Below are 27283 nucleotides of genomic sequence, written 5' to 3'. Positions count from 1 at the left end.
CATGATATTTTCAAAACCATAAAACGTTTTCATAAGATCCTGATTTCCCTAGGGTCAAATTTTTCGGATACTTGGCTCTAATCTCCCAAAAATGTGTGTGTGTGTTTCCATTGTGTATATAGCGTGCGTGTGATTTCAATAAAAGTGTGCTATAATTAAAGTGTGTATTTCCATTGTGTATATAGCGTGAGTTGTGTTTCATATCAACGTGTGTGTTTCGTGTGCTTCGAGTGATTCATGTAATGTTTGTAATCTATATTGTGTGATTATGTTTGATATTGTTCTACTTTGTAAAGAAAGAATTGCTTGAGGACAAGCAAGGTTTAAGTGTGGGGTGTTTTGATATTGCTCAATAACATCATATATATCTATCGCAATATCGTGTAAAATGCTCTAGAATCGAGGATAATGAAGGCGTTTCTACAAGTGATAATCCAAGATGCGCAAATTTGTATCGGAAGAGTGATTTACAAAGAGTTTTGATGATTTATGACATTGGTTGATCCCGATACAACTTAAGGTCTATTTAGTGCTCTAAAATGGTAAAACAAAGCTTCCAAGGTGTTAGGCTTCGTCCAAATAAAAGAGGATTGAAAAGAAAGCGAAACAGTGGATTTCAGCATATCTGGACGCCGTCCGGGGTTATAGGACGCCGTCCAGAATCTTGAAACAGGACGCCGTCCTGGATTTATAGGACGCCGTCTAGCTCTTAAGGACGGGACGCCGTCCAGACTTTTTAGACGCCGTCCCGTAGTAGGTTTCAGCCGACTTTTGTGCTTTTTACCTACTTTCTCCACTTTAAAACTACTGTTTTGAGGGACTGTTTCATAACTTACGAACCAGAGAGTACAGAGACGATTTTTAGGAGCAAAATTGGAGAACTCCAAGCTCTTGGAAGAGGCTCAACTTCAAGACATCAAAGATCAAAACCTTCATCATCCAAGAACTCCTTGTTCTTGTAGGTTATTCCTTGTTCTAAAACAATGATTTCAGTTGTTAATCTGATTGTTATGTTGTCTGTTACCATGATTGTTGGCTAGTTTCTATAATGTTTATCTAGATTAATAACCAAGGTATTGGATGTAATCTTATTGATTGAATGTATTATGTGTGATAGATTAAAGCTTGAATTAAGAACCATGCTTATTGCTGTTAAAATCATTTGTATCTAGTTAATTGATATGTTGTTGATAAAGAGAACTCTTGTTGATGTATCATATTGATTTACAATCAACTTGTCTTAGATTGATTGTTTATTAAACCGGACCAAGGGAGGTAAACTAGATTAAAATGGTTAAACAAAATAGGAATGAATTGTGTAGAGCGAACGCAAAGACAATTGTTATTCAAGTCTTTGATCTAGCTAATCAACTAGTCACAAATGAAAAGGTCTAAGTAATAGGGAACCCTCACTTAGTAATTCTAGTTTGAGTACCCGCTAAAGAGAACTCTTGGTGGGTCGATTTAGGTGATTAGCATGTTTATAATAGTTATTTGATTACAAATACAAGAACCATAGTGAAAAGGGAACCCTTGATCTTGTGATTGTGTTTGCGTGTTTATTCAAGAGAACTCTTAGTGAACCTATTAGATAACTTACACACATAATTATTCAATCAGGCCTTAATATCAAAACTTACATCCAATACCGAGGGTAAAATATCTAGATGAACATTTCATCTCTTTGATTTAAATCAAAACTATCTTACTTGCTTTCTTTGCATTTATTTTCATCTTATAAATTTAAAAGACCAAAAATATTGTTTTTACATTTAACCTTCTCTGATTTGGCTAAATCGTTAAATGGCCACCAAAACATAAAACTTGTACCTTTAAGTTTCATTTACTTAGTTAATCATAATATAGTTTCTAATTCTAGTTTGGGTAATACAACTGTCCTTGGAACGATACACGGAACTAAACCGGTTACTATACTACTACACGATCGGGTACACTGCCCGTTAGTGTGTAGAAATCTTTAATCGGTATTTTTCCATATTATTTTATACGACAATTTATACGACACTTCTATCAAGGACTTTCCGGACCTACATACTTGCTTACTTCCCGACTCAACTTTACTACTACTTTACCACTGTGAGTTATAGCATCCCTTTTTTACTTTAACTATTTTGGGAACTGAGAATACATGCGCATTTTACGTTTTACATACTAGGCACGAGTACTTAAACTTTATATATGTGTGGGTTATACAACGGCATAAACATTCCCTTTAGCTCGGTAACGTTTAGTCATTGGTTTTTGAACCGGTGAACGCGAATCTTAGATATGGATCCATAGGGTTTGACATCCGCACTCGGGCTAGTAGCGCTAGCTTTTAACGGGTGTTTAATACTTCGTAAACATACGCACTCGCCAATTGTACTTTCAGGGGGTTATAAACGTTAAGTTAGTTACCAAGTGCCCACGGTTAAACATATACTTTATCATACTATTTTGAAACGTTCTTTGTAGCACTGAAATCTCGTGGCCTACCTTACATACTGTTATACTTAAACTATAGCTCACCAACCTTTGTGTTGACGTTTTTAAGCATGTTTTTCTCAGGTGCTTAAGGTTGCTAGCTTCCGCTGTTGTACTAGTCATGCCTCGTAGACTTCCGCTGTGCTTTACTAGAGATGTCACCGCATGAAACACTTTATCTTGCATTCAAACTTTAATACTTTTGAAACAATGATTTGTAACGACCTAAGGGTCACGCACTATTATCTTTGCTTCTACTCATAGAAGCATACTTTTGATGTAAAACTTTCGACGTTAGTTATGACGTCACCTTTTATCAGGAATGCATACTTGTTTTGAAAACGCATATAGTGTTTGACCTTGTAATGATCCTGTTGTTGATGGTCCGTACATGTTGATTTAGTACGGGGCGTCACACAACGGGACTAACTATACGCGAAACGGACACTTCTCAAAAAAACGCTAAACACAACGACAACTCGTATCTTCACGCTCGCCACGAGTTAAAATTTTCAGACGGCAGCGTCAGACTCGAAATAATTTTATGAACAAAACGAAACTAACCACGTTCGAAACGGACACTTTTTAAAAAACGCTAAACACAAAGATAGCCCGTATCTTTCTATTCGCCGGGAGTTGAATTTTTCCGACAGCACCGTTACACTCAAAAAAATTTATTTAACAAAACAAAACTAACTTCGAAACGGATACTTTTTAAAAAACGCTTAACACAACGACATCTAAAACGGCGCTTAACACATGGGCCATGTTCCCCTCTGTAAATAAACAACGCTACATTAAATATGAATACGCAGCCGAAAGCCCCCGCTGCAACGCGCGGGCCGGTCCGGACTAGTTATTAAGATAGTTTAACCTCTTGTAGAATGATGATAGGTTTGTTAACCCTATTATATAAACGTAACCCGACAGGTTTCTCCTGTTTGTGATTATGTTTACTCAACATGGCATGTCATTATTCAACTGAAGGATCGATAATGAGGGTTAGGATTAGAATATAATTGTTGACACAACCTAGTAAATTCACTTAAGATAACCTATGACGTTTAGTTATACTTCGATAATGCAACCATAGTGACATATCCTCCTTTGCCTCTAGACAACTCTAGGGCTAAAAGACCGATAGGCTTGCATGATTGACTCATCCGATAGATGTCGAGACTACCCTGATTAATGCTTTTATATCATAACTACCTTTCATTAGCCTAAGCATATATCATAGTCAACATCTCATCGATCTGCATTCTCCGAATATTCCTCAACTTTACTTATCCTACGATTACGATTAGGACATAATATAAATCCTATCTTTCTACTCAGTTAAGTTAATCAAAGACAATTTATAATTAAGATTCAATTCGCATAATTATTTAAAAACACGATCATAGGTCATACTTACTCTTTCTACCGTAAGAAAAGATAAAGTAGATTTAGGCTCCACACTTATGGGTAAAAGATCAACCGGTCCTTCTTTTGGGACTCGCCCCGTTGACCTCATTCCGTGACAAACGAAACCGACTTTTAGGGCGATATCACATGGATATTGCTTGATCGCAGCTAATGGGCATGTTTTGTACTTAAGAGATGTCTAAGTCGCATTTCAGATGACAAGGTTCCTAAGAAGTTACAGACACGCACAAAGCCAAGTGTTAACCATTTTTGAGGTTTTAGTTGCGTGGGTTTCATTCACATACCTACACAATTGAGAACCAAGCTTGATAATCGAAGTCATAAGTGTGTATTCTTGGTATTAGCCTTGAATTAAAGACATATTGCTTATATGATCCGGTTGAGGAAAAGATTGTTGTAAGTCGAGACATTGTCTTTGATGAGGAAGCAAAGTGGGAATGGAAATTAAGGCAGAAATTGTAAGTCTTTTAGTGGAAGAAGAGAGCATTAGCATACAAGAAATGCAATGAGTAAGAGAGTAATTTAGTTAAATAAAAGTACATAGATATAAAATATAATATTACTTTAACGTATAAAAAGCAGAGCATCATTGCAAACTCGTGGTTTGTGAAGTGTATTTCCTTTTCGTAAGTTTGGTACTGGATAATTAATTGATTAATTTCATGAAGTCGATATTTGAATAAACGTGACTCCAATAATAAGCCTATCAAAATCTAATAGACTACTACCAGACATTTTGTATTCTAAATCTATACGGATATGTCATATCGAATTATTGTGAAAGCTCTTTCAACTATCTTTTCATTTTTAGGTCATCATTTTGATTTGAAGTAAACAGCTTTTCATGGGTCCAATCCCCCCCTCATGCTCATTCCACCTATACAACTTAATGTCAAAAAACACAATGGCCCTTCTTGCTCCATGCTCATTCCACCTATACAACTTAATTACAGATTCATTCATTCATTGTATTCTGAGTACACTAACAACTTGATATAACAAAAACAATAGGACCAAAGAAATACATTTATGTAGTAGAGATATATTCCAAAACTTAAATGATATATGAAAGGATAAAAAAGAGAAAGAAAAAAAATTGAACAAAAAAGATGATTTTTACCCATGGTAATTCAACAAAGCCAAATGAAAGATTGGAGACTACTAATGATTATCAATTACAATTGTGATTGCAAACAAACTCCAAGCTTGACCATCTTTTCGCTCGAAACCGAAGTTCATCAATCAATTATATACAATAATTCACCATTTTTTCACATTTTTTTAATCACTCGGCTTGATGGTGATTCTGTTATTGGTCAATCAAGATTCAATACCATTTTCCTTCACCTAATTGTTCTTGTCAGCTTGCACTTAGATATAAAGATTGAATCGGTATAATTCAAACTGCATAGCTTCAATAATTCAGCTGACCGTTGTTTTAGTAACGGGTCACAACCACTTTGAATTACAAGCAACAATTTTGCTGCAAGACCAACATCAACTGCAACCGACGAATATTCTTCAGGTGCAAGTTTACAAATTGACCATAAAATGGACAATGCAAGTTGTGTGCAACTTTCAGACACCCTCATTATAACTCTAACCGTATTCGGTATTGTATTTGAACAGCTGCTCAATGCTAATCTACCTTCTTTTACACTTGAAACAGCTTCCAATATGAACAAAGCTATTTCCAAACATTCAGGATTTAATTTGGGTAACAATTCAACCAATTGAGGTACAGCCCCAATGTTAACAATCAATGATATAACTTGTATATGCGAACAAATCGATTTGAGTAACCTTAACCCTGGTAAAATCCCATTTGTGTGTCTTCTGTCTCTAATTAATCTCATTATAGCAACCAATAAACTATGGCTAGACACAATTTCAACTTGAAAATCATCATCTTCCATTAATGTTTGTATCAATTTAGTACAATTGATCTTTGTTTCAATTGAACCTTCATTTAACATATCTACCACTAATGAAAACTTAGCAGGTTGCATAAGATTCAACCTTGAACATGAATCAAGACTTAGATTAACAAGAATTGTAACTACCTCAGAACCAATAGCATGAGAAGTGTAAGGACCTAATAAAGATGTAAGAACACTTACTCCACCTTTATCAACCACACTTTTTCTAGCTGTAACATGATTGGTTACAATTTGCCGGAGCTCCTTTAATGATTTGACCCGAGCTTGACCCTTAACCTTTTTAATTGTATCCAAAATCTCAGATGCACTGCCCTGTACATCTTCTGATTTCTTCTTCATTTGCACATATTTTTGTGAAAACCAAGTGTGAATCAGCTGGTGCAGGGTCTTGTTTGGGGTGACAGAATCATCCCAAAGTTCTTGCATAGTAGTAGGGCAAGTAAAATGACCCATACTGAACCATTTCAAGATATTTGACCGCTCATAAGTTTGACCCGTACAAAGAGTAACCGGATCTTGCATCGGGTCAAGTGAAATGGGGCAAATGAACACAGATGGAACCTCAGGTAGATCTAATTCTTCAATCATTTGATTTAGATCTAATTTATCAGCAAACCCACCACCAAAACCCATACCACCACCCAAAACACCATCTTTAACAGCAGTGTCAAGATCCAAAACCTGCCCATTAACCCCATCTCTAGTTGATACACACACAGGCATTTTCACAAACACTTGGCAGGCAATGAAATAAAAGTTAAAACCAACCTCAAATTCAGCACATTACATCAAAAAATTCCATTTTTTATCCACAGTCACTCAAAGAAATAGAGTCTAATTCACTTTAGCTGATTTCACTCCTTTTTCTTTGGTCAAAAAGACTAAATAACATCACAATAATATGAGAGAGAGAGAGAGAGAGAGAGAGAGAGAGAGAGAGAGAGAGGAAAAAAAGCAAGAAAATAAATAATACTGTAATGAATATTATTTTTTTCCCTAAAAACAAAGTGATAGAGGTCCTATTCAAAGCTTTAAAAGGTTTGAATCATCAAACCAATAGAAGAGCAGTCAAATGAATAAACAATTAAACAACACAAAGATCTATATGCTTTTTTTAAAGTTGGGTTAAGAATAAAATAATCAAAAAAGGGGATTTTATATTTTATAGTAGTATATATTTTATTAAAAACAAAAATAAAGATTACGATATTTTTAAAGAGACAGCCAGATTGGAAATGCAAAGAAAATAATAATTTGAAATGGAGATGAAGATCTGCTTTTGGGGCAATTGTTTGTTCAATGCCTTCACAAGTTACAGGTAATAATAAAAGAAATAAGGAATATTTTTTTTTTATTATTTTAAAACATTTTGTGGTTAATTTCAAGTGTTTTGAGGATTGAGGATAACCGGTAAGGAAGGAATGGGGCCGGTAAATAAGCCATTTAGTCCGGTCTGCATGTGTCGACTTCAAGTGCCCGGTTCAATTATTTTATTTTAGGTTTATCATCAAAATTATAGAATTAATGACAAAATTAACCATCAACATGTGCCGTCGGGTCATACGGGTCCTCATTATCGGTATATTATGGGAGGTGATACTCACACAATAATTTTTGATCCATACACACCTAATTTACTATGATATCCTTACTTACAATAATGGTGGCTCAACTCCCAAGATAAACTTAAGGATATAATTGTAAGTTTTATGGTAAAAAGTGTATGGATCAAAAACTGGTGTGTGAGTATCACCTCCCGTATATTATCGGTATTAACTATGCAAATATAATTTGGCAGTTCCAATTTCAATTTTCATAAAAAACTATATGCTTTACATTTTGATGAGTTAACCAAAGTATATATTTTAACTTCTATCACATTTATTAATAGTTAAAGGTAATGTTTTCTGTTAATAATATTAACTCGTGAAATGACATGTAGAATCGCGGGTTTGTTTAAATGAAACAGTTTAACGATGTGTTTAATGTATTAAGTGTACGTAAATGAAAAAGTCATTTAGTTTAATGACCCGTGGAACCACATATTCCGACTATGAAACTTGTCATTGTTTTTACAAACATATTGATATACTTAACTTAGTCAGAATAAATGAACTACATTTATTCTCCCACCACTTACTTTCAATTTTGATCACAATTATTATTTTTCAATTTTATTGAGACATGTATTTCGCATACATATGTAACGTAATTTATCCCTTAAGAAAACCTATATTCGAATAATAATAATAATAATATAATACTCCCTCCGTCCGACTACAAGTATCCAGTTACTTTTTGCACAAAGTTTTAGAAAATTCCACTAACTCATTCTCCACCAATAAGAAATCTTCTCTCTCCAGAATAACCTATTCTGATTGATTGAAATATCAAGTAGATACTTGAAATTGGACAGCCCAAAATAGAAAGGTGGATCATTATCATTTTCATTATTGTAGTAATATCATTGTATATGTATGTAAATAAGTATTGTTATCTCATCATATTGTTGGTCCAAACAATAACTAAAGTGCTACTGGTGATGTGAGCAAAAGAAGTAAACAATTGTAATTAGTTAGATGTACAAGTCAATTTTTTGACGAAACGTGATTTATAGTATCCGTAGCCTATCAATTAAGAGAAATTAACAACAATAAAAAAAATTCGAGTCAGCTAAAGATATATAAAGATAACTAATAGTGATCACATTATGTATTCTCACCTTATAATAGGTTTATACCGTTGAGGAGAATTAGATGATTAGCATGTATCGATTATGGTAGTTAATATCATAGTATATAGCTCGAAGAAGAAGAAAAAAAGCAAGCATGAATAATTGCCGCTAAAAAATTAGGGCATAAAGAAGTATCACATTAAGATTGAATAAATGAGTAAATATGATGAGTTTATATGTTTAAAATGGACTCATATGAAATAATCTTATTTAAGTTGGTAAATATGTTATTATTAAAGTTAAGAAGGGTATATATGATAAAAACTCTAAATAAATAATAAAATATTTAATTAATATTAATGACATCATCAAGATTGCTTAGATTTTTTTCTTTTTATTTTTAATTTTTTCTTAACAAAAGAAATAATCTAATAATAGTGATCACATTATGTATTCTCACCTTATAATAGGTTTATACCGTTGAGGAGAATTAGATGATTAGCATGTATCGATTATGGTTAATATCATAGTATATAGTTCGAAGAAGAAAAAAAAAGCAAGCATGAATAATTGCCGCTAAAAAATTAGGGCATAAAGAAGTATCACATTAAGATTGAATAAATGAATAAATATGATGAGTTTATATGTTTAAAATGGACTCGTATGAAATAATCATATTTAAGTAGGTAAATATGTTATTATTAAAGTTAAGAAGGGTATATATGATAAAAACTCTAAATAAATAATAAAATATTTAATTAATATTAATGACATCATCAAGATTGCTTAGATTTTTTTCTTTTTATTTTTAATTTTTTCTTAACAAAAGAAATAATCTAATAATAGTGATCACATTATGTATTCTCACCTTATAATAGGTTTATACCGTTGAGGAGAATTAGATGATTAGCATGTATCGATTATGGTTAATATCATAGTATATAGCTCGAAGAAGAAGAAAAAAAGCAAGCATGAATAATTGCCGCTAAAAAATTAGGGCATAAAGAAGTATAACATTAAGATTGAATAAATGAGTAAATATGATGAGTTTGTATGTTTAAAATGGACTCATATGAAATAATCATATTTAAGTAGGTAAATATGTTATTATTAAAGTTAAGAAGGGTATATATGATAAAAACTCTAAATAAATAATAAAATATTTAATTAATATCAATGACATCATCAAGATTGCTTAGATTTTTTTCTTTTTATTTTTAATTTTTTCTTAACAAACGAAATAATCTAATAATGACATCATCATTATAGGATTTTAATAGAAACTATAGATATTATTTAATTAATAGTTAATAACTAATAATAATAAATACTTTGAAACTCGTTTTCATAATGAGTTCGAACTCAAGTTTTTTATATCGAGTTAGAAAAACTCGTCGAACTATACAAACCTTACATTTATGCGGTGGCGGAAGTAGGATCTTTTTTCCCCGGGGGCGAATTTTTTTTAGAGCGTAGTAATTTTTTAGACATAATATGGAGGTTTTTGGCAAAATAAGGAGGTTTTTTGATAAAATTAGAAAATTTTTGGGTAAAATTTGAAGGTTTTTGGACAACATTTGAATGTTTTAGGACAACATTTGAAGATTTTGGGGTAAAAAAATTCACTAGAGGCAAAGTCAAAAAATTCAAAAATTTTACACTAAAAGTTGCAAATTAACAGGGGGCGATGAAATGTCCCGTTCTTATTGATTAAAAACATTCCATATTAATTGATTTCGTTGCGAGGTTTTGACCTCTATATGAGACGTTTTTCAAAGACTGCATTCATTTTTAAAACAAACCATAACCTTTATTTCATCAATAAAGGTTTAAAAAGTTTTACGTAGATTATCAAATAATGATAATCTAAACTATCCTGTTTACACACGACCATTACATAATGGTTTACAATACAAATATGTTACAACAAAATAAGTTTCTTGAATGCAGTTTTTACACAATATCATACAAGCATGGACTTCAAATCTCGTCCTTATTTAAGTATGCGACAGCGGAAGCTCTTAATAATCACCTGAGAATAAACATGCTTAAAACGTCAACAAAAATGTTAGTGAGTTATAGGTTTAACCTATATATATCAAATCGTAACAATAGACCACAAGATTTCATATTTCAATACACATCCCATACATAGAGATAAAAATCATTCATATGGTGAACACCTGGTAACCGACATTAACAAGATGCATATATAAGAATATCCCCATCATTTCGGGACACCCTTCGGATATGATATAAATTTCGAAGTACTAAAGCATCCGGTACTTTGGATGGGGTTTGTTAGGCCCAATAGATCTATCTTTAGGATTCGCGTCAATTAGGGTGTCTGTTCCCTAATTCTTAGATTACCAGACTTAATAAAAAGGGGCATATTCGATTTTGATAATTCAACCATAGAATGTAGTTTCACGTACTTGTGTCTATTTTGTAAATCATTTATAAAACCTGCATGTATTCTCATCCCAAAAATATTAGATTTTAAAAGTGGGACTATAACTCACTTTCACAGATTTTTACTTCGTCGGAAAGTAAGACTTGGCCACTGGTTGATTCACGAACCTATAACAATATATACATATATATCAAAGTATGTTCAAAATATATTTATAACACTTCTAATATATTTTGATGTTTTAAGTTTATTAAGTCAGCTGTCCTCGTTAGTAACCTACAACTAGTTGTCCACAGTTAGATGTACAGAAATAAATCAATAAATATTATCTTGAATCAATCCACGACCCAGTGTATACGTATCTCAGTATTGATCACAACTCAAACTATATATATTTTGGAATCAACCTCAACCCTGTATAGCTAACTCCAACATTCACATATAGAGTGTCTATGGTTGTTCCGAAATATATATAGATGTGTCGACATGATAGGTCGAAACATTGTATACGTGTCTATGGTATCTCAAGATTACATAATATACAATACAAGTTGATTAAGTTATGGTTGGAATAGATTTGTTACCAATTTTCACGTAGCTAAAATGAGAAAAATTATCCAATCTTGTTTTACCCATAACTTCTTCATTTTAAATCCGTTTTGAGTGAATCAAATTGCTATGGTTTCATATTGAACTCTATTTTATGAATATAAATAGAAAAAGTGTAGGTTTATAGTCAGAAATATAAGTTACAAGTTATTTTTGTAAAGGTAGTCATTTCAGTCGAAAGAACGACGTCTAGATGACCATTTTAGAAAACATACTTACACTTTGAGTTTAACCATGATTTTTGGATATAGTTTCATGTTCATAAGAAAAATCATTTTCCCAGAAGAACAACTTTTAAATCAAAGTTTATCATAGTTTTTAATTAACTAACCCAAAACAGCCCGCGGTGTTACTACGACGGTGTAAATTCGGTTTTACAGTGTTTTTCGTGTTTCCAGGTTTTAAATCATTAAGTTAGCATATCATATAGATACAGAACATGTGTTTAGTTGATTTTAAAAGTCAAGTTAGAAGGATTAACTTTTGTTTGCGAACAAGTTTAGAATTAACTAAACTATGTTATAGTGATTACAAGTTTAAACCTTCGAATAAGATAGCTTTATATGTATGAATCGAATGATGTTATGAACATCATTACTACCTTAAGTTCCTTGGATAAACCTACTGGAAAAGAGAAAAATTGATCTAGCTTCAACGGATCCTTGGATGGCTCGAAGTTCTTGAAGCAGAATCATGACACGAAAACAAGTTCAAGTAAGATCATCACTTGAAATAAGATTGTTATAGTTATAGAAATTGAACCAAAGTTTGAATATGATTATTACCTTGTATTAGAATGATAAACTACTGTAAGAAACAAAGATTTCTTGAGGTTGGATGATCACCTTACAAGATTGGAAGTGAGCTAGCAAACTTGAAAGTATTCTTGATTTTATGTAACTAGAACTTGTAGAATTTATGAAGAACACTTAGAACTTGAAGATAGAACTTGAGAGAGATCAATTAGATGAAGAAAATTGAAGAATGAAAGTGTTTGTAGGTGTTTTTGGTCGTTGGTGTATGGATTAGTTATAAAGGATATGTAATTTTATTTTCATGTAAATAAGTCATGAATGATTACTCATATTTTTGTAATTTTATGAGATATTTCATGCTAGTTTCCAAATGATGGTTCCCACATGTGTTAGGTGACTCACATGGGCTGCTAAGAGATGATCATTGGAGTGTATATACCAATAGTACATACGTCTAAAAGCTGTGTATTGTACGAGTACGAATACGGGTGCATACGAGTAGAATTGTTGATGAAACTGAACGAGGATGTAATTGTAAGCATTTTTGTTAAGTAGAAGTATTTTGATAAGTGTATTGAAGTCTTTCAAAAGTGTATAAATACATATTAAAACACTACATGTATATACATTTTAACTGAGTCGTTAAGTCATCGTTAGTCGTTACATGTAAGTGTTGTTTTGAAACCTTTAGGTTAACGATCTTGTTAAATATTGTTAACCCAATGTTTATAATATCAAATGAGATTTTAAATTATTATATTATCATGATATTATCATGTATGAATATCTCTTAATATGATATATATATATATATATATATATATATATATATATATATATATACATTAAATGTCTTTACAACGATAATCGTTACATATATGTCTCGTTTAAAAATCATTAAGTTAGTAGTCTTGTTTTTACATATGTAGTTCATTGTTAATATACTTAATGATATGTTTACTTATCATAATATCATGTTAACTATATATATATCCATATATATGTCATCATATAGTTTTTACAAGTTTTAACGTTCGTGAATCACCGGTCAACTTGGGTGGTCAATTGTCTATATGAAACATATTTCAATTAATCAAGTCTTAACAAGTTTGATTGCTTAATATGTTGGAAACATTTAATCATGTAAATATCAATCTCAATTAATATATATAAACATGGAAAAGTTCGGGTCACTACAGTACCTACCCGTTAAATAAATTTCGTCCCGAAATTTTAAGCTGTTGAAGGTGTTGACGAATCTTCTGGAAATAGATGCGGGTATTTCTTCTTCATCTGATCTTCACGCTCCCAGGTGAACTTGGGTCCTCTACGAGCATTCCATCGAACCTTAACAATTGGTATCTTGTTTTGCTTAAGTCTTTTAACCTCACGATCCATTATTTCGACGGGTTCTTCGATGAATTGAAGTTTTTGATTTGGATTTCATCTAATGGAATAGTGAGATCTTCTTTAGCAAAACATTTCTTCAAATTCGAGACGTGGAAAGTGTTATGTACAGTCGCGAGTTGTTGAGGTAACTCAAGTCGGTAAGCTACTGGTCCGACACGATCAATAATCTTGAATGGTCCAATATACCTTGGATTTAATTTCCCTCGTTTACCAAATCAAACAACGCCTTTCCAAGGTGCAAATTTAAGCATGACCATCTCTCCAATTTCAAATTCTATATCGTTTCTTTTAATGTCAGCGTAGCTCTTTTGTCGACTTTGGGTTTTCAACCGTTGTTGAATTTGGATGATCTTCTCGGTAGTTTCTTGTATTATCTCCGGACCCGTAATCTGTCTATCCCCCACTTCACTTCAACAAATCGGAGACCTGCACTTTCTACCATAAAGTGCTTCAAACGGCGCCATCTCAATGCTTGAATAGTAGCTGTTGTTGTAGGAAAATTCTGCTAACGGTAGATGTCGATCCCAACTGTTTCCGAAATCAATAACACATGCTCGTAGCATGTCTTCAAGAGTTTGTATCGTCCTTTCGCTCTGCCCATCAGTTTGTGGATGATAGGCAGTACTCATGTCTAGACGAGTTCCTAATACTTGCTGTAATGTCTGCCAGAATCTTGAAATAAATCTGCCATCCCTATCAGAGATAATAGAGATTGGTATTCCATGTCTGGAGATGACTTCCTTCAAATACAGTCGTGCTAACTTCTCCATCTTGTCATCTTCTCTTATTGGCAGGAAGTGTGCTGACTTGGTGAGACGATCAACTATTACCCAAATAGTATCATAACCACTTGCAGTCCTTGGCAATTTAGTAATGAAATCCATGGTAATGTTTTCCCATTTTCATTTCGGGATTTTAGGTTGTTGTAGTAGACCTGATGGTTACTGATGTTCAGCTTTGACCTTAGAACACGTCAAACATTCTCCTACATATTTAGCAATATCGGCTTTCATACGTGGCCACCAAAAAGGTTTCTTAAGATCCTTGTACATCTTCCCCGTTCCAGGATGTATTGAGTATCTGGTTTTATGAGCTTCTCTAAGTACCATTTCTCTCATATCTCCAAATTTTGGTACCCAGATTCTTTCAGCCCTATACCGGGTTCCATCTTCCCGAATATTAAGATGCTTCTCCGATCCTTTGGGTATTTCATCCTTTAAATTTCCCTCTTTTAAAACTCCTTGTTGCGCCTCCTTTATTTAAGTAGTAAGGTTAGTGTGAATCATTATATTCATAGATTTTACTCGAATGGGTTCTCTGTCCTTCCTGCTCAAGGCATCGGCTACCACATTTGCCTTCCCCGGGTGGTAACGAATCTCAAAGTCGTAATCATTCAACAATTCAATTCACCTACGCTGCCTCATATTCAGTTGTTTCTGATTAAATATGTGTTGAAGACTTTTGTGGTCGGTATATATAATACTTTTGACCCCATATAAGTAGTGCCTCCAAGTCTTTAATGCAAAAACAACCGCGCCTAATTCCAAATCATGCGTCGTATAATTTTGTTCGTGAATCTTCAATTGTCTAGACGCATAAGCAATCACCTTCGTCCGTTGCATTAAAACACAACCGAGACCTTGCTTTGATGCGTCACAATAAATCACAAAATCATCATTCCCTTCAGGCAATGACAATATAGGTGCCGTAGTTAGCTTTTTCTTCAATAATTGAAACGCTTTCTCTTGTTCATCATTCCATTCAAATTTCTTCCCTTTATGCGTTAATGCAGTCAAGGGTTTTGCTATTCTGGAAAAGTCTTGGATGAACCTTCTGTAGTAACCAGCTAGTCATAAAAACTGGCGTATGTGTTTCGGAGTTTTCGGGGTTTCCCACTTTTCAACAGTTTCTATCTTTGCTGGATCCACCTTAATACCTTCTTTGTTCACTATGTGACCGAGGAATTGAACTTCTTCCAACCAAAATGCACACTTTGAAAACTTAGCGTACAATTCTTCCTTCCTCAATACTTCTAACACCTTTCTCAAATGTTCACCGTGTTCTTGGTCATTCTTTGAGTAAATAAGTATGTCATCAATGAAAACAATGACAAACTTGTCAAGGTATGGTCCACACACTCGATTCATAAGGTCCATGAACACAGCTGGTGCATTAGTTAAACCAAACGGCATGACCATAAACTCGTAATGACCGTAACGTGTTCTGAAAGATGTCTTTGGAATATCATCTTCTTTCACCCGCATTTGATGATACCCGGAACGTAAGTCAATCTTTGAATAAATAGACGAGCCTTGTAGTTGATCAAATAAGTCGTCAATTCTCGGTAGTGGGTAGCGGTTCTTGATGGTAAGTTTGTTCAACTCTCGGTAGTCGATACACAACCTAAATGTACCATCTTTCTTCTTGACAAACAAAACAGGAGCTCCCCACGGTGATGTGCTTGGTCGAATGAAACCATGTTCTAATAGTTCTTGCAGTTGGCTTTGCAGTTCTTTCATCTCGCTGGGTGCGAGTCTGTAAGGAGCACGAGCTATTGGTGCAGCTCCTGGTACAAGATCTATTTGAAATTCAACGGATCGATGTGGGGGTAATCCCGGTAATTCTTTTGGAAATACATCGGGAAATTCTTTTGCAATGGGAATATCATTGATGCTCTTTTCTTCAGTTTGTACTTTCTTGACATGTGCTAGAACAGCATAGCAACCTTTTCTTATTAGTTTTTGTGCCTTCAAATTACTAATAAGATGTAGCTTCGTGTTTCCCTTTTCTCCGTACACCATTAAGGGTTTTCCTTTTTCTCGTATAATGCAAATTGCATTTTTGTAACAAACGATCTCTACTTTCACTTCTTTCAACCAGTCCATACTGATTATCACATCAAAACTCCCTAACTCTACTGGTATCAAGTCAATCTTAAATATTTCGCTACCCAGTTTAATTTCTCGATTCCGGCATATATTATCTGCTGAAATTAATTTACCGTTTGCTAATTCGAGTAAAAATTTACTATCGAACGGCGTCAATGGACAACTTAATTTAGCACAAGAATCTCTATTCATATAGCTTCTATCCGCACCCGAATCAAATAAAACGTAAGCAGATTTATTGTCAATAAGAAACGTACCCGTAACAAGCTCCGGGTCTTCCTGTACCTCTGCAGCATTAATATTGAAAACTCTTCTGTGGCCTTGTCCATTCGTGTTCTCCTGGTTCGGGCAATTTCTAATAATGTGGCCCGATTTTCCACATTTATAACAAACTACATTGGCATAACTTGCTCTGACACTACTTGCTCCGCCATTACTCGTTCCGACACCATTTGTTCCTTTCGTTCTATTAACCCCTGGTCCGTAGACCTCACACTTCACCGCGCTATGACCATTTCTTTTACACTTGTTGCAAAATTTGGTGCAGAACCCCGAGTGATACTTTTCACACCTTTGGCATAGCTGCTTCTGATTGTTGTTGTTGTTGCGGTTATTATTGTTGTTGGGATGATTGTTGTAGTTGTTGTTGTTGTTGTTGTTGTTGTTGGGCCGTTTGTTGTAGTTGCGATTGATGTTGCGATTGTTGGGATAATTGTTACGATTATTGTTGTAATTGCTGTTGTTGTTGTATTGGTGATTCTTATCACCGTTTTCCTCCCACTTTCTTTTGACTTGCTTCACATTGGCCTCTTCAGCCGTCTGTTCTTTAATTCTTTCCTCAATCTGGTTCACTAGTTTGTGAGCCATTCTACATGCCTGTTGTATGGAGGCGGGCTCGTGTGAACTTATATCTTCTTGGATTCTTTCCGGTAATCCTTTCGCAAACGCGTCGATCTTCTCTTCATCATCTTCGAACGCTCCCGGACACAATAGGCACAATTCTGTGAATCGTCTTTCGTATGTGGTAATATCAAATCCTTGGGTTCGTAACCCTCTAAGTTCTGTCTTGAGCTTATTGACCTCGGTTCTGGGACGGTACTTCTCGTTCATCAAGTGCTTGAATGCTGATCACGGTAGTGCGTACGCATCGTCTTGTCCCACTTGCTCTAGATAGGTATTCCACCATGTTAACGCAGAACCTGTGAAGGTATGCGTAGCGTACTTCACTTTGTCCTCTTCAGTACACTTACTTATGGCAAACACCGATTCGACCTTCTCGGTCCACCGTTTCAATCCGATTGGTCCTTCGGTTCCATCAAATTCCAAAGGTTTGCAGGCAGTGAATTCTTTGTAGGTGCATTCTACACGATTTCCTGTACTGCTAGATCCAAGGTTATTGTTGGTATGTAGCGCAACCTGTACTGCGGCTATGTTTGAAGCTAGAAAAGTACGGAATTCCTCTTCATTCATATTCACGGTGTGTCGAGTAGTCGGTGCCATTTCCTTCAAAATAGTCAAATGGAACAAGTTAATCATACAGAATATTAAGAGTAGTTAATAGTATTTCGTAGCATAATATGAACTCATTTATAAAAGCTTTTTCTTCATATTAGCGTTTTATAAGTTTAAATTCGGGTAGTACCTACCCGTTAAGTTCATACTTAGTAGCTAATATACAATTCAACTACTACAATTCTATATGAAAAACTGATTATAATAATATTTCGCGTTCAAACTTTTATACAATATTTTACAAACTTACAATACTGCTTATTTTACATATAGCATGAAATATAGCACACAATAAATTTGATACAAGATGGTTGTGAAGATAATTCTAGCTAGTACACAAGTCGTTCAGCAAAGGCAATAAAGACACGTAATTCATACGTCCAGAAACAAGTCATGCATTCTGGTTTTACTAGGACTACTTCCCATCCTTGGTCTTGTGGAACATAACCGTTAGGACCGTTGATAAGACAGCGTGTTGTAACGTCGTCAAAGGGACGAGGGTTACGTAATGTCCAACAGTCCCGTAACAATCTAAAAACCTCATTTCTTACCCCAATTACCGACTCCGTCACTTGTGGGAACGTTTTGTTTAATAGTTGTAGCCCGATGTTCTTGTTCTCACTTTGGTGAGAAGCGAACATTACTAATCCGTAAGCATAACATGCTTCTTTATGTTGCATGTTAGCCGCTTTTTCTAAATCACGAAGTCCAATATTCGGATATATTGAGTCAAAATAATTTCTTAACCCATTGCGTAAAATAGCATTTAGGTTCCCCGCAATATATGCGTCAAAGTAAACACATCGTAACTTATGGATTTCCCAATGTGATATCCCCCATCTTTCGAACGAAAGCCTTTTATAAACCAAGGCATTCTTGGAACGTTCTTCGAATGTCTTACAAACTGATCACGCCTTAAATAGTTGTGCCGAAGAATTCTGACCGACTCTAGACAAGATTTCATCAATCATGTCTCTGGGTAGGTCTCTTAAAATATTGGGTTGTCTATCCATTTTGTATTTTTATACTGTAAAATAGACAAGAGTTAGATTAAAAAAAATACTTATTAATACAAGCAATTTTTACATATATCATAAAGCATAAGCACACTATATTACATATATTACACCACACGAATACAACTATCTTATTCCGACTCGCTTGTTTCTTCTTCTTCGGTTTTGGTTCGTTTTGCCAAGTTTCTAGGGATATATGATGTTCCCCTAATACGAGCCGTCGTTTTTCACATTGGTTTAGAAAAACCTGGTGGTTTAGAGGTTCCCGGGTCATTGTTACAACTTAAGGACTTCGGGGGTTGACGATACATATAAAGTTCATCGGGGTTGGAATTAGATTTCTCTATTTTTATGCCCTTTCCCTTATTATTTTCTTTTACCTTTTTAAATTCAGTTGGGGTAATTTCTATAACATCATCGGAATTCTCATCGGAATCAGATTCATCGGAGAATTGGTAATTCTCCCAATATTTTGCTTCCTTGGCGGAAACACTATTGACCATAATTAACCTTGGTCGGTTGGTTGAGGATTTTCTTTTACTTAACCATTTTATTATTTCCCCCACCGGTTCTATTTCTTCATCCGGTTCCGACTCTTCTTCCGGTTCCTACTCTTCTTCCGGTTCCTCTTCGGGAACTTGTGAATCAGTCCATGAATCATTCCAATTTACATTTGACTCTTCATTATTATTAGGTGAGTCAATGGGACTTGTTCTAGAGGTAGACATCTATCACATAATATCAAACTCGTTAAGAGATTAATAGATCACATAATATTCACATGTTAAAAATATATAGTTTCCAACAAAATTTGTTAAGCAATCATTTTTCAAGTAAACACGGTCGAAGTTCAGACTCACTAATGCATCCTAACAAACTCAATAAGACACACTAATGCAAAATTCTGGTTCTCTAAGACCAACGCTCTGATACCAACTGAAATGTCCTGTTCTTATTGATTAAAAACGTTCCATATTAATTAATTTCGTTGCGAGGTTTTGACCTCTATATGAGACGTTTTTCAAAGACTGCATTCATTTTTAAAACAAACCATAACCTTTATTTCATCAATAAAGGTTTAAAAAGCTTTACGTATATTATCAAATAATGATAATCTAAAATATCCTGTTTACACACGACCATTACATAATGGTTTACAATACAAATATGTTACAACAAAATAAGTTTCTTGAATGCAGTTTTTACACAATATCATACAAGCATGGACTTCAAATCTCGTCCTTATTTAAGTATGCGACAGCGGAAGCTCTTAATAATCACCTGAGAATAAACATGCTTAAAACGTCAACAAAAATGTTGGTGAGTTATAGGTTTAATATATATATATCAAATCGTAACAATAGACCACAAGATTTAATATTTCAATACACATCCCATACATAGAGATAAAAATCATTCATATGGTGAACACCTGGTAACCGACATTAACAAGATGCATATATAAGAATATCCCCATCATTTCGGGACACCCTTCGGATATGATATAAATTTCGAAGTACTAAAGCATCCGGTACTTTGGATGGGGTTTGTTAGGCCCAATAGATCTATCTTTAGGATTCGCGTCAATTAGGGTGTCTGTTCCCTAATTCTTAGATTACCAGACTTAATAAAAAGGGGCATATTCGATTTCGATAATTCAACCATAGAATGTAGTTTCACGTACTTGTGTCTATTTTGTAAATCATTTATAAAACCTGCATGTATTCTCATCCCAAAAATATTAGATTTTAAAAGTGGGACTATAACTCACTTTCACAGATTTTTACTTCATCGGGAAGTAAGACTTGGCCACTGGTTGATTCACGAACCTATAACAATATATACATATATATCAAAGTATGTTCAAAATATATTTACAACACTTTTAATATATTTTGATGTTTTAAGTTTATTAAGTCAGCTGTCCTCGTTAGTAACCTACAACTAGTTGTCCACAGTTAGATGTACAGAAATAAATCAATAAATATTATCTTGAATCAATCCACGACCCAGTGTATACGTATCTCAGTATTGATCACAACTCAAACTATATATATTTTGGAATCAACCTCAACCCTGTATAGCTAACTCTAACATTCACATATAGAGTGTCTATGGTTGTTCCGAAATATATATAGATGTGTCGACATGATAGGTCAAAACATTATATACGTGTCTATGGTATCTCAAGATTACATAATATACAATACAAGTTGATTAAGTTATGGTTGGAATAGATTTGTTACCAATTTTCACGTAGCTAAAATGAGAAAAATTATCCAATCTTGTTTTACCCATAACTTCTTCATTTTAAATCCGTTTTGAGTGAATCAAATTGCTATGGTTTCATATTGAACTCTATTTTATGAATCTAAACAGAAAAAGTATAGGTTTATAGTCGGAAATATAAGTTACAAGTCATTTTTGTAAAGGTAGTCATTTCAGTCGAAAGAACGACGTCTAGATGACCATTTTAGAAAACATACTTACACTTTGAGTTTAACCATGATTTTTGGATATAGTTTCATGCTCATAAGAAAAATCATTTTCCCAGAAGAACAACTTTTAAATCAAAGTTTATCATAGTTTTTAATTAACTAACCCAAAACAGCCCGCGGTGTTACTACGACGGCGTATATTCGGTTTTACAGTGTTTTTCGTGTTTCCAGGTTTTAAATCATTAAGTTAGCATATCATATAGATATAGAACATGTGTTTAGTTGATTTTAAAAGTCAAGTTAGAAGGATTAACTTTTGTTTGCGAACACGTTTAGAATTAACTAAACTATGTTCTAGTGATTACAAGTTTAAACCTTCGAATAAGATAGCTTTATATGTATGAATCGAATGATGTTATGAACATCATTACTACCTTAAGTTCCTTGGATAAACCTACTAGAAAAGAGAAAAATAGATCTAGCTTCAACGGATCCTTGGATGGCTCGAAGTTCTTGAAGCAGAATCATGACACGAAAACAAGTTCAAGTAAGATCATCACTTGAAATAAGATTGTTATAGTTATAGAAATTGAACCAAAGTTTGAATATGATTATTACCTTGTATTATAATGATAACCTACTGTACGAAACAAAGATTTCTTGAGGTTGGATGATCACCTTACAAGATTGGAAGTGAGCTAGCAAACTTGAAAGTATTCTTGATTTTATGTAACTAGAACTTGTAGAATTTATGAAGAACACTTAGAACTTGAAGATAGAACTTGAGAGAGATCAATTAGATGAAGAAAATTGAAGAATGAAAGTGTTTGTAGGTGTTTTTGGTCGTTGGTGTATGGATTAGTTATAAAGGATATGTAATTTTGTTTTCATGTAAATAAGTCATGAATGATTACTCATATTTTTGTAATTTTATGAGATATTTCATGCTAGTTGCTAAATGATGGTTCCCACATGTGTTAGGTGACTCACATGGGCTGCTCAGAGCTGATCATTGGAGTGTATATACCAATAGTACATACGTCTAAAAGCTGTGTATTGTACGAGTACGAATACGGGTGCATACGAGTAGAATTGTTGATGAAACTGAACGAGGATGTAATTGTAAGCATTTTTGTTAAGTAGAAGTATTTTGATAAGTGTATTGAAGTCTTTCTAAAGTGTATAAATACATATTAAAACACTACATGTATATACATTTTAACTGAGTCGTTAAGTCATCGTTAGTCGTTACATGTAAGTGTTGTTTTGAAACCTTTAGGTTAACGATCTTGTTAAATGTTGTTAACCCAATGTTTATAATTTCAAATGAGATTTTAAATTATTATATTATCATGATATTATCATGTATGAATATCTCTTAATATGATATATATATATATATATATATATATACATTAAATGTCTTTACAACGATAATCGTTACATATATGTCTCGTTTAAAAATCATTAAGTTAGTAGTCTTGTTTTTACATATGTAGTTCATTGTTAATATACTTAATGATATGTTTACTTATCATAATATCATGTTAACTATATATATATCCATATATATGTCATCATATAGTTTTTACAAGTTTTAACGTTCGTGAATCACCGGTCAACTTGGGTGGTCAATTGTCTATATGAAACATATTTCAATTAATCAAGTCTTAACAAGTTTGATTGCTTAATATGTTGGAAACATTTAATCATGTAAATATCAATCTCAATTAATATATATAAACATGGAAACGTTCGGGTCACTACAGGCGAGCGCCCCCTTACCCTTACATAAAACCGCCCCTGCATTTATGTATAAAAATCACTAATTTACAATTGTTATGGAGTAATATATATATATATATATATATATATATATATATATATATATATATATATATATATATATATATATATATATATATATATACACATATATATATGTAGGGGCAGGATTAATGGGGAAGTAACCAATCGGGGGGAAGCAAAAAAAAATAATTTCGATTTTTTGGAATTTTTTTTTCTGGCATCAAGATCACACGAAAATATGAACATTTAGAAAAGACACTTCGTGATGAATGTTATTATTTAGGCGGGAAAACGATTGACAAAAATAACATTCAAGATAATATTGTTCGTAAAGAAATGTGAACGTTTTTTTTCCCCATGGTTTGTGAAGTAAATTTAGCCCGATTTAGAGTTTAGGGTTCAGGGTTTAGGGTTTAGGGTTTGGTGTTTTGGGTATATTCCGTAAACCCAAAACACCAAACCCTAAATCCTAAACCCTAAACTCTAAACCGTTCGTGTTAAAAACTCAATCTAACTCCTAAATCTAAACTCTAAATTTCTAAACCCTAATATCTAAACCATATAAACCCTAATATCTAAACCTTAATAGCTAAAACCTCAACAAACGCTCGAAAAACACAATAATTGTTATATATTACTTCTTCGAGCGTTTTCCCGCCAAAATAAAAACATTTATCACAAAGTGTCTTTATTAAATGTTCATATTTTCATCCCATCTATAATGTTCGTGAACAAAGTTTTTTCAAAAAACTAAAAAAAAAAAGCTTTTGCTTCCCCCCGATTGGTTACTTCCCTCTTGATCCGACCACAATATATATATATATATATATATATATATATATATATATATATATATATATATATATATATATATATATATATATATATATATATATATATATATATATATATATATATATATATATATATATATATATATATATATATATATATATATATATATATATATATAAACAAATTAAATTTGAGTTCAACACTAGTTTATATAATTTTAAATGATTTTGAGCTTAATATAATATATTAATTTTGAAACGAATTAAACTTGGAAGCCGGTTATTAATAAAATTGAGAAGCGTCTTTTGGATTAGAAAGCACGATCGATGTCATTTGGTGGACGCTTAACCCTTGTGAAATCGGTGCTAAATAGTATCCAGTTCTATTATTTCTCGCTCTCCCGTGCCCCGCCATGTGTGATCAAAAAACTTGAAAGTGTATGTAACGACCCTACTTTTACGTTATTTTTACCGTTTATTATTTAATGTCCGTTAATCGTTATTCATGCCACGTCATTTCTATGACCTATATTATTATTTTAATAATAATATATTAATTATTATGTGTTATGTAAATATTTGTATTCATATTTTAAGTGGTACGTTTCTACGTGTCGCGGATTTCTATCTGGCGAATCTTTTCAGTTTTCAAACCAACGGTCAAGCTTTTGGGGTTTTTAAATCCAATTTATTTTAAATATGATATTTTGATGTCATATGATTATATATAGTGTTTATATATTTTATTCGTCGCGTATTTGTTATCTCTCCGAAAAATCAATCGCGTAGTAGCGTTTTCGCGTTTCGGGCTTCGTTCGGGCATTTAGGCCACAAGCAATTATACATTTTATCAATTTGGGCCAAAGGGGGGCCCACTCCATGAGGATTTCGGCTGAACCCCTTTTAGGGAGGGTGTTATGTGCATTTTTTGTAATTAGTACTAATTAGAAGGAAACCTCATTTCTCCAATTTCACTTAAACATTTTATTTCACTTTTCCTCTCCTGTTTCTCTCCCTTTTTGGCCGCCAATTTTCTCATCATCATCATCTTCAATTGATCATCATCTAGAGCTTGGATCAAAGGGCTTTTAACATCAACGCGTTCCTCTCGTTCTCCTCTACACGATCATATCCTTCAATTCTTGATTAGGGTATAAACCCTAACCCTAACTTTTTGATTTTTCTTTAATTTTACTATTTTTATATGTTATATTGATAGTATGATGATTATATGTTATTGTATTGTTGATAGTATGCGTAGAAATGCTCGTTAATTCATGTTTTCGGTTTGATTGATTTGGGACAGCAGTTTGTTTGATTGTTTCTGTAAACACAACTGATATAAAAGTGAAATTAAAGTGTCTAGATGAGTTCCTCTCATCAAGACATTAATTTTAGACTCCGGATTCATGTTATTTCGATTCCCGGAACATAAATAATGATCAAAATGGTGTTTAATTGAAATTAAAATGTGAAAACGAATTGGTACAGGTATGGTATGAATTTGTAACCATTTTTAGAGTCTTTAGGGTGTACTAGTATGTTAGGATTGATGATTGGATGAACATTCATGTTCGGGTCATCGAAATCCGAGCCACGGATCACCCGTTATGACTAAAACATGTTTTTGAACGGATTAAAGAACCAAATTGAGTAATGGCTGTAAGTCATGACTTGGTTTCTATTCTTAGGATGTTCTTGAGCACACTAAGGTGTCGGGTGGGTTGGTTAGGCGAAGATATATATATAAGACTCGCCGAAAACTGATTCCCGGGGCTCAAGTTATGACCCGATGAACTTTTAATTAAAACTTATGGTTATGAAATAAGGCTTATGATATGAATAATGATTTTCATTATTAATAAATTACTTATGATATAAAAGTAATTATTTTAATTTAAGACTTATGATATACATATTTATTATATCATTTATTAATTAATTATGATTAATGAAACTTTAATTAAACTTATGATTAATAATACTTTTATTATTAATGAAAAGTACTTATGGTAAGTATTAAACTTATATTATGAGGTGATTATAATAAGACTTATAATAAGAATTAATTGATTATTTAATTATTATAAGACTTAATTATTATTTAATTATAGTTTAATTATTAAATACTTATGATTTAATGATTATAATTAGAAACTTATGATATGATTAATAATTCATTATTAATTAATAATACTTATGATATGATTAAAACTTATTATTAATTAATAATACTTATATTATGATTAATATTTAATTAATTAATTAAATACTCATGTTATATTAATTATAACATTTAAACTTATGTTAACTTTAATAATTCATTTTAATTTAATTAAACTTATGATATGACACAATTATACATAAATGACTTTAATTAACATTATAACTTATATTATTAATATAACTTATACTTTAAAATTTAACGTTGACTATGTTTGACCAAGGTTGACTTTTGAGTTGACTTTCGGTTGACTTTGACTTCCAGTTGACTTTTGTTGACTTTCTAATTAAAGAAACTTTCCTAACTTATAAACTTTCCAAAAATAGCAACTTTTTAAAAATAGAAACTTTCTAAAAATAGAAACTTTCCATAAATAGAAACTTTATAAAAATAGAAACTTTCCAAAAATAAAAACTTTCCTAAAATAGAAACTTTCCAAAAATGGAAACTTGCTAAAGATAGAAACTTTCTAAAAATAGAAAGTACGTGTCCTTACGCTGTTCTGATCAAACCGAAGCATGTTGAGTGTTGTTCTATGTTTACTTGCAACAAGTACAATAGCTATCATACTAAGACTTTACCTAAGTTAGTTATTTATACCGACCTGCTTTATTTATAGGTCGGCGTTATGATCATTCCTGATCACTTACTTCATTGCTGTTCGCATTTTTGTCTGGTTACTTCATTTGCTTTAAGGTGAGTTATAGTCCCATTTTTCTATTTTAAATCTTTTGGGATGAGAATACATGCATTTTATTTTTACGTATTGGACACAAGTGGAAGTTGGTTTAAATTATTCATTGTGAGTCGAACAAAAATATTTCCTAATCTGGTAATTGTAATCACTGGTTTCTATTGGTGAACGCGAATCCTATGGATAGATCTATCG

General features: G+C 32.8%; 1 protein-coding gene across 1 annotated transcript; it reads right to left on the bottom strand.

The window, feature by feature from the left end:
• Nucleotides 1–4895: 4895 nt before the first annotated feature.
• On the bottom strand, nucleotides 4896–6750 carry LOC139862222 (U-box domain-containing protein 30-like). The gene has a single exon (XM_071850792.1). It carries the CDS (start codon nucleotides 6573–6575, stop codon nucleotides 5256–5258), a length of 1320 nt encoding a protein of 439 aa, XP_071706893.1. The 5' UTR covers nucleotides 6576–6750; the 3' UTR covers nucleotides 4896–5255.
• Nucleotides 6751–27283: the final 20533 nt, after the last annotated feature.

The sequence above is a fragment of the Rutidosis leptorrhynchoides genome, chromosome 8, assembly GCF_046630445.1.
Source record: "Rutidosis leptorrhynchoides isolate AG116_Rl617_1_P2 chromosome 8, CSIRO_AGI_Rlap_v1, whole genome shotgun sequence".
In the NCBI taxonomy this organism is placed as follows: domain Eukaryota; kingdom Viridiplantae; phylum Streptophyta; class Magnoliopsida; order Asterales; family Asteraceae; genus Rutidosis; species Rutidosis leptorrhynchoides.
Note: the sequence above shows the minus strand (reverse complement) of the source record. Positions and strands in the feature narration are given on the sequence as shown.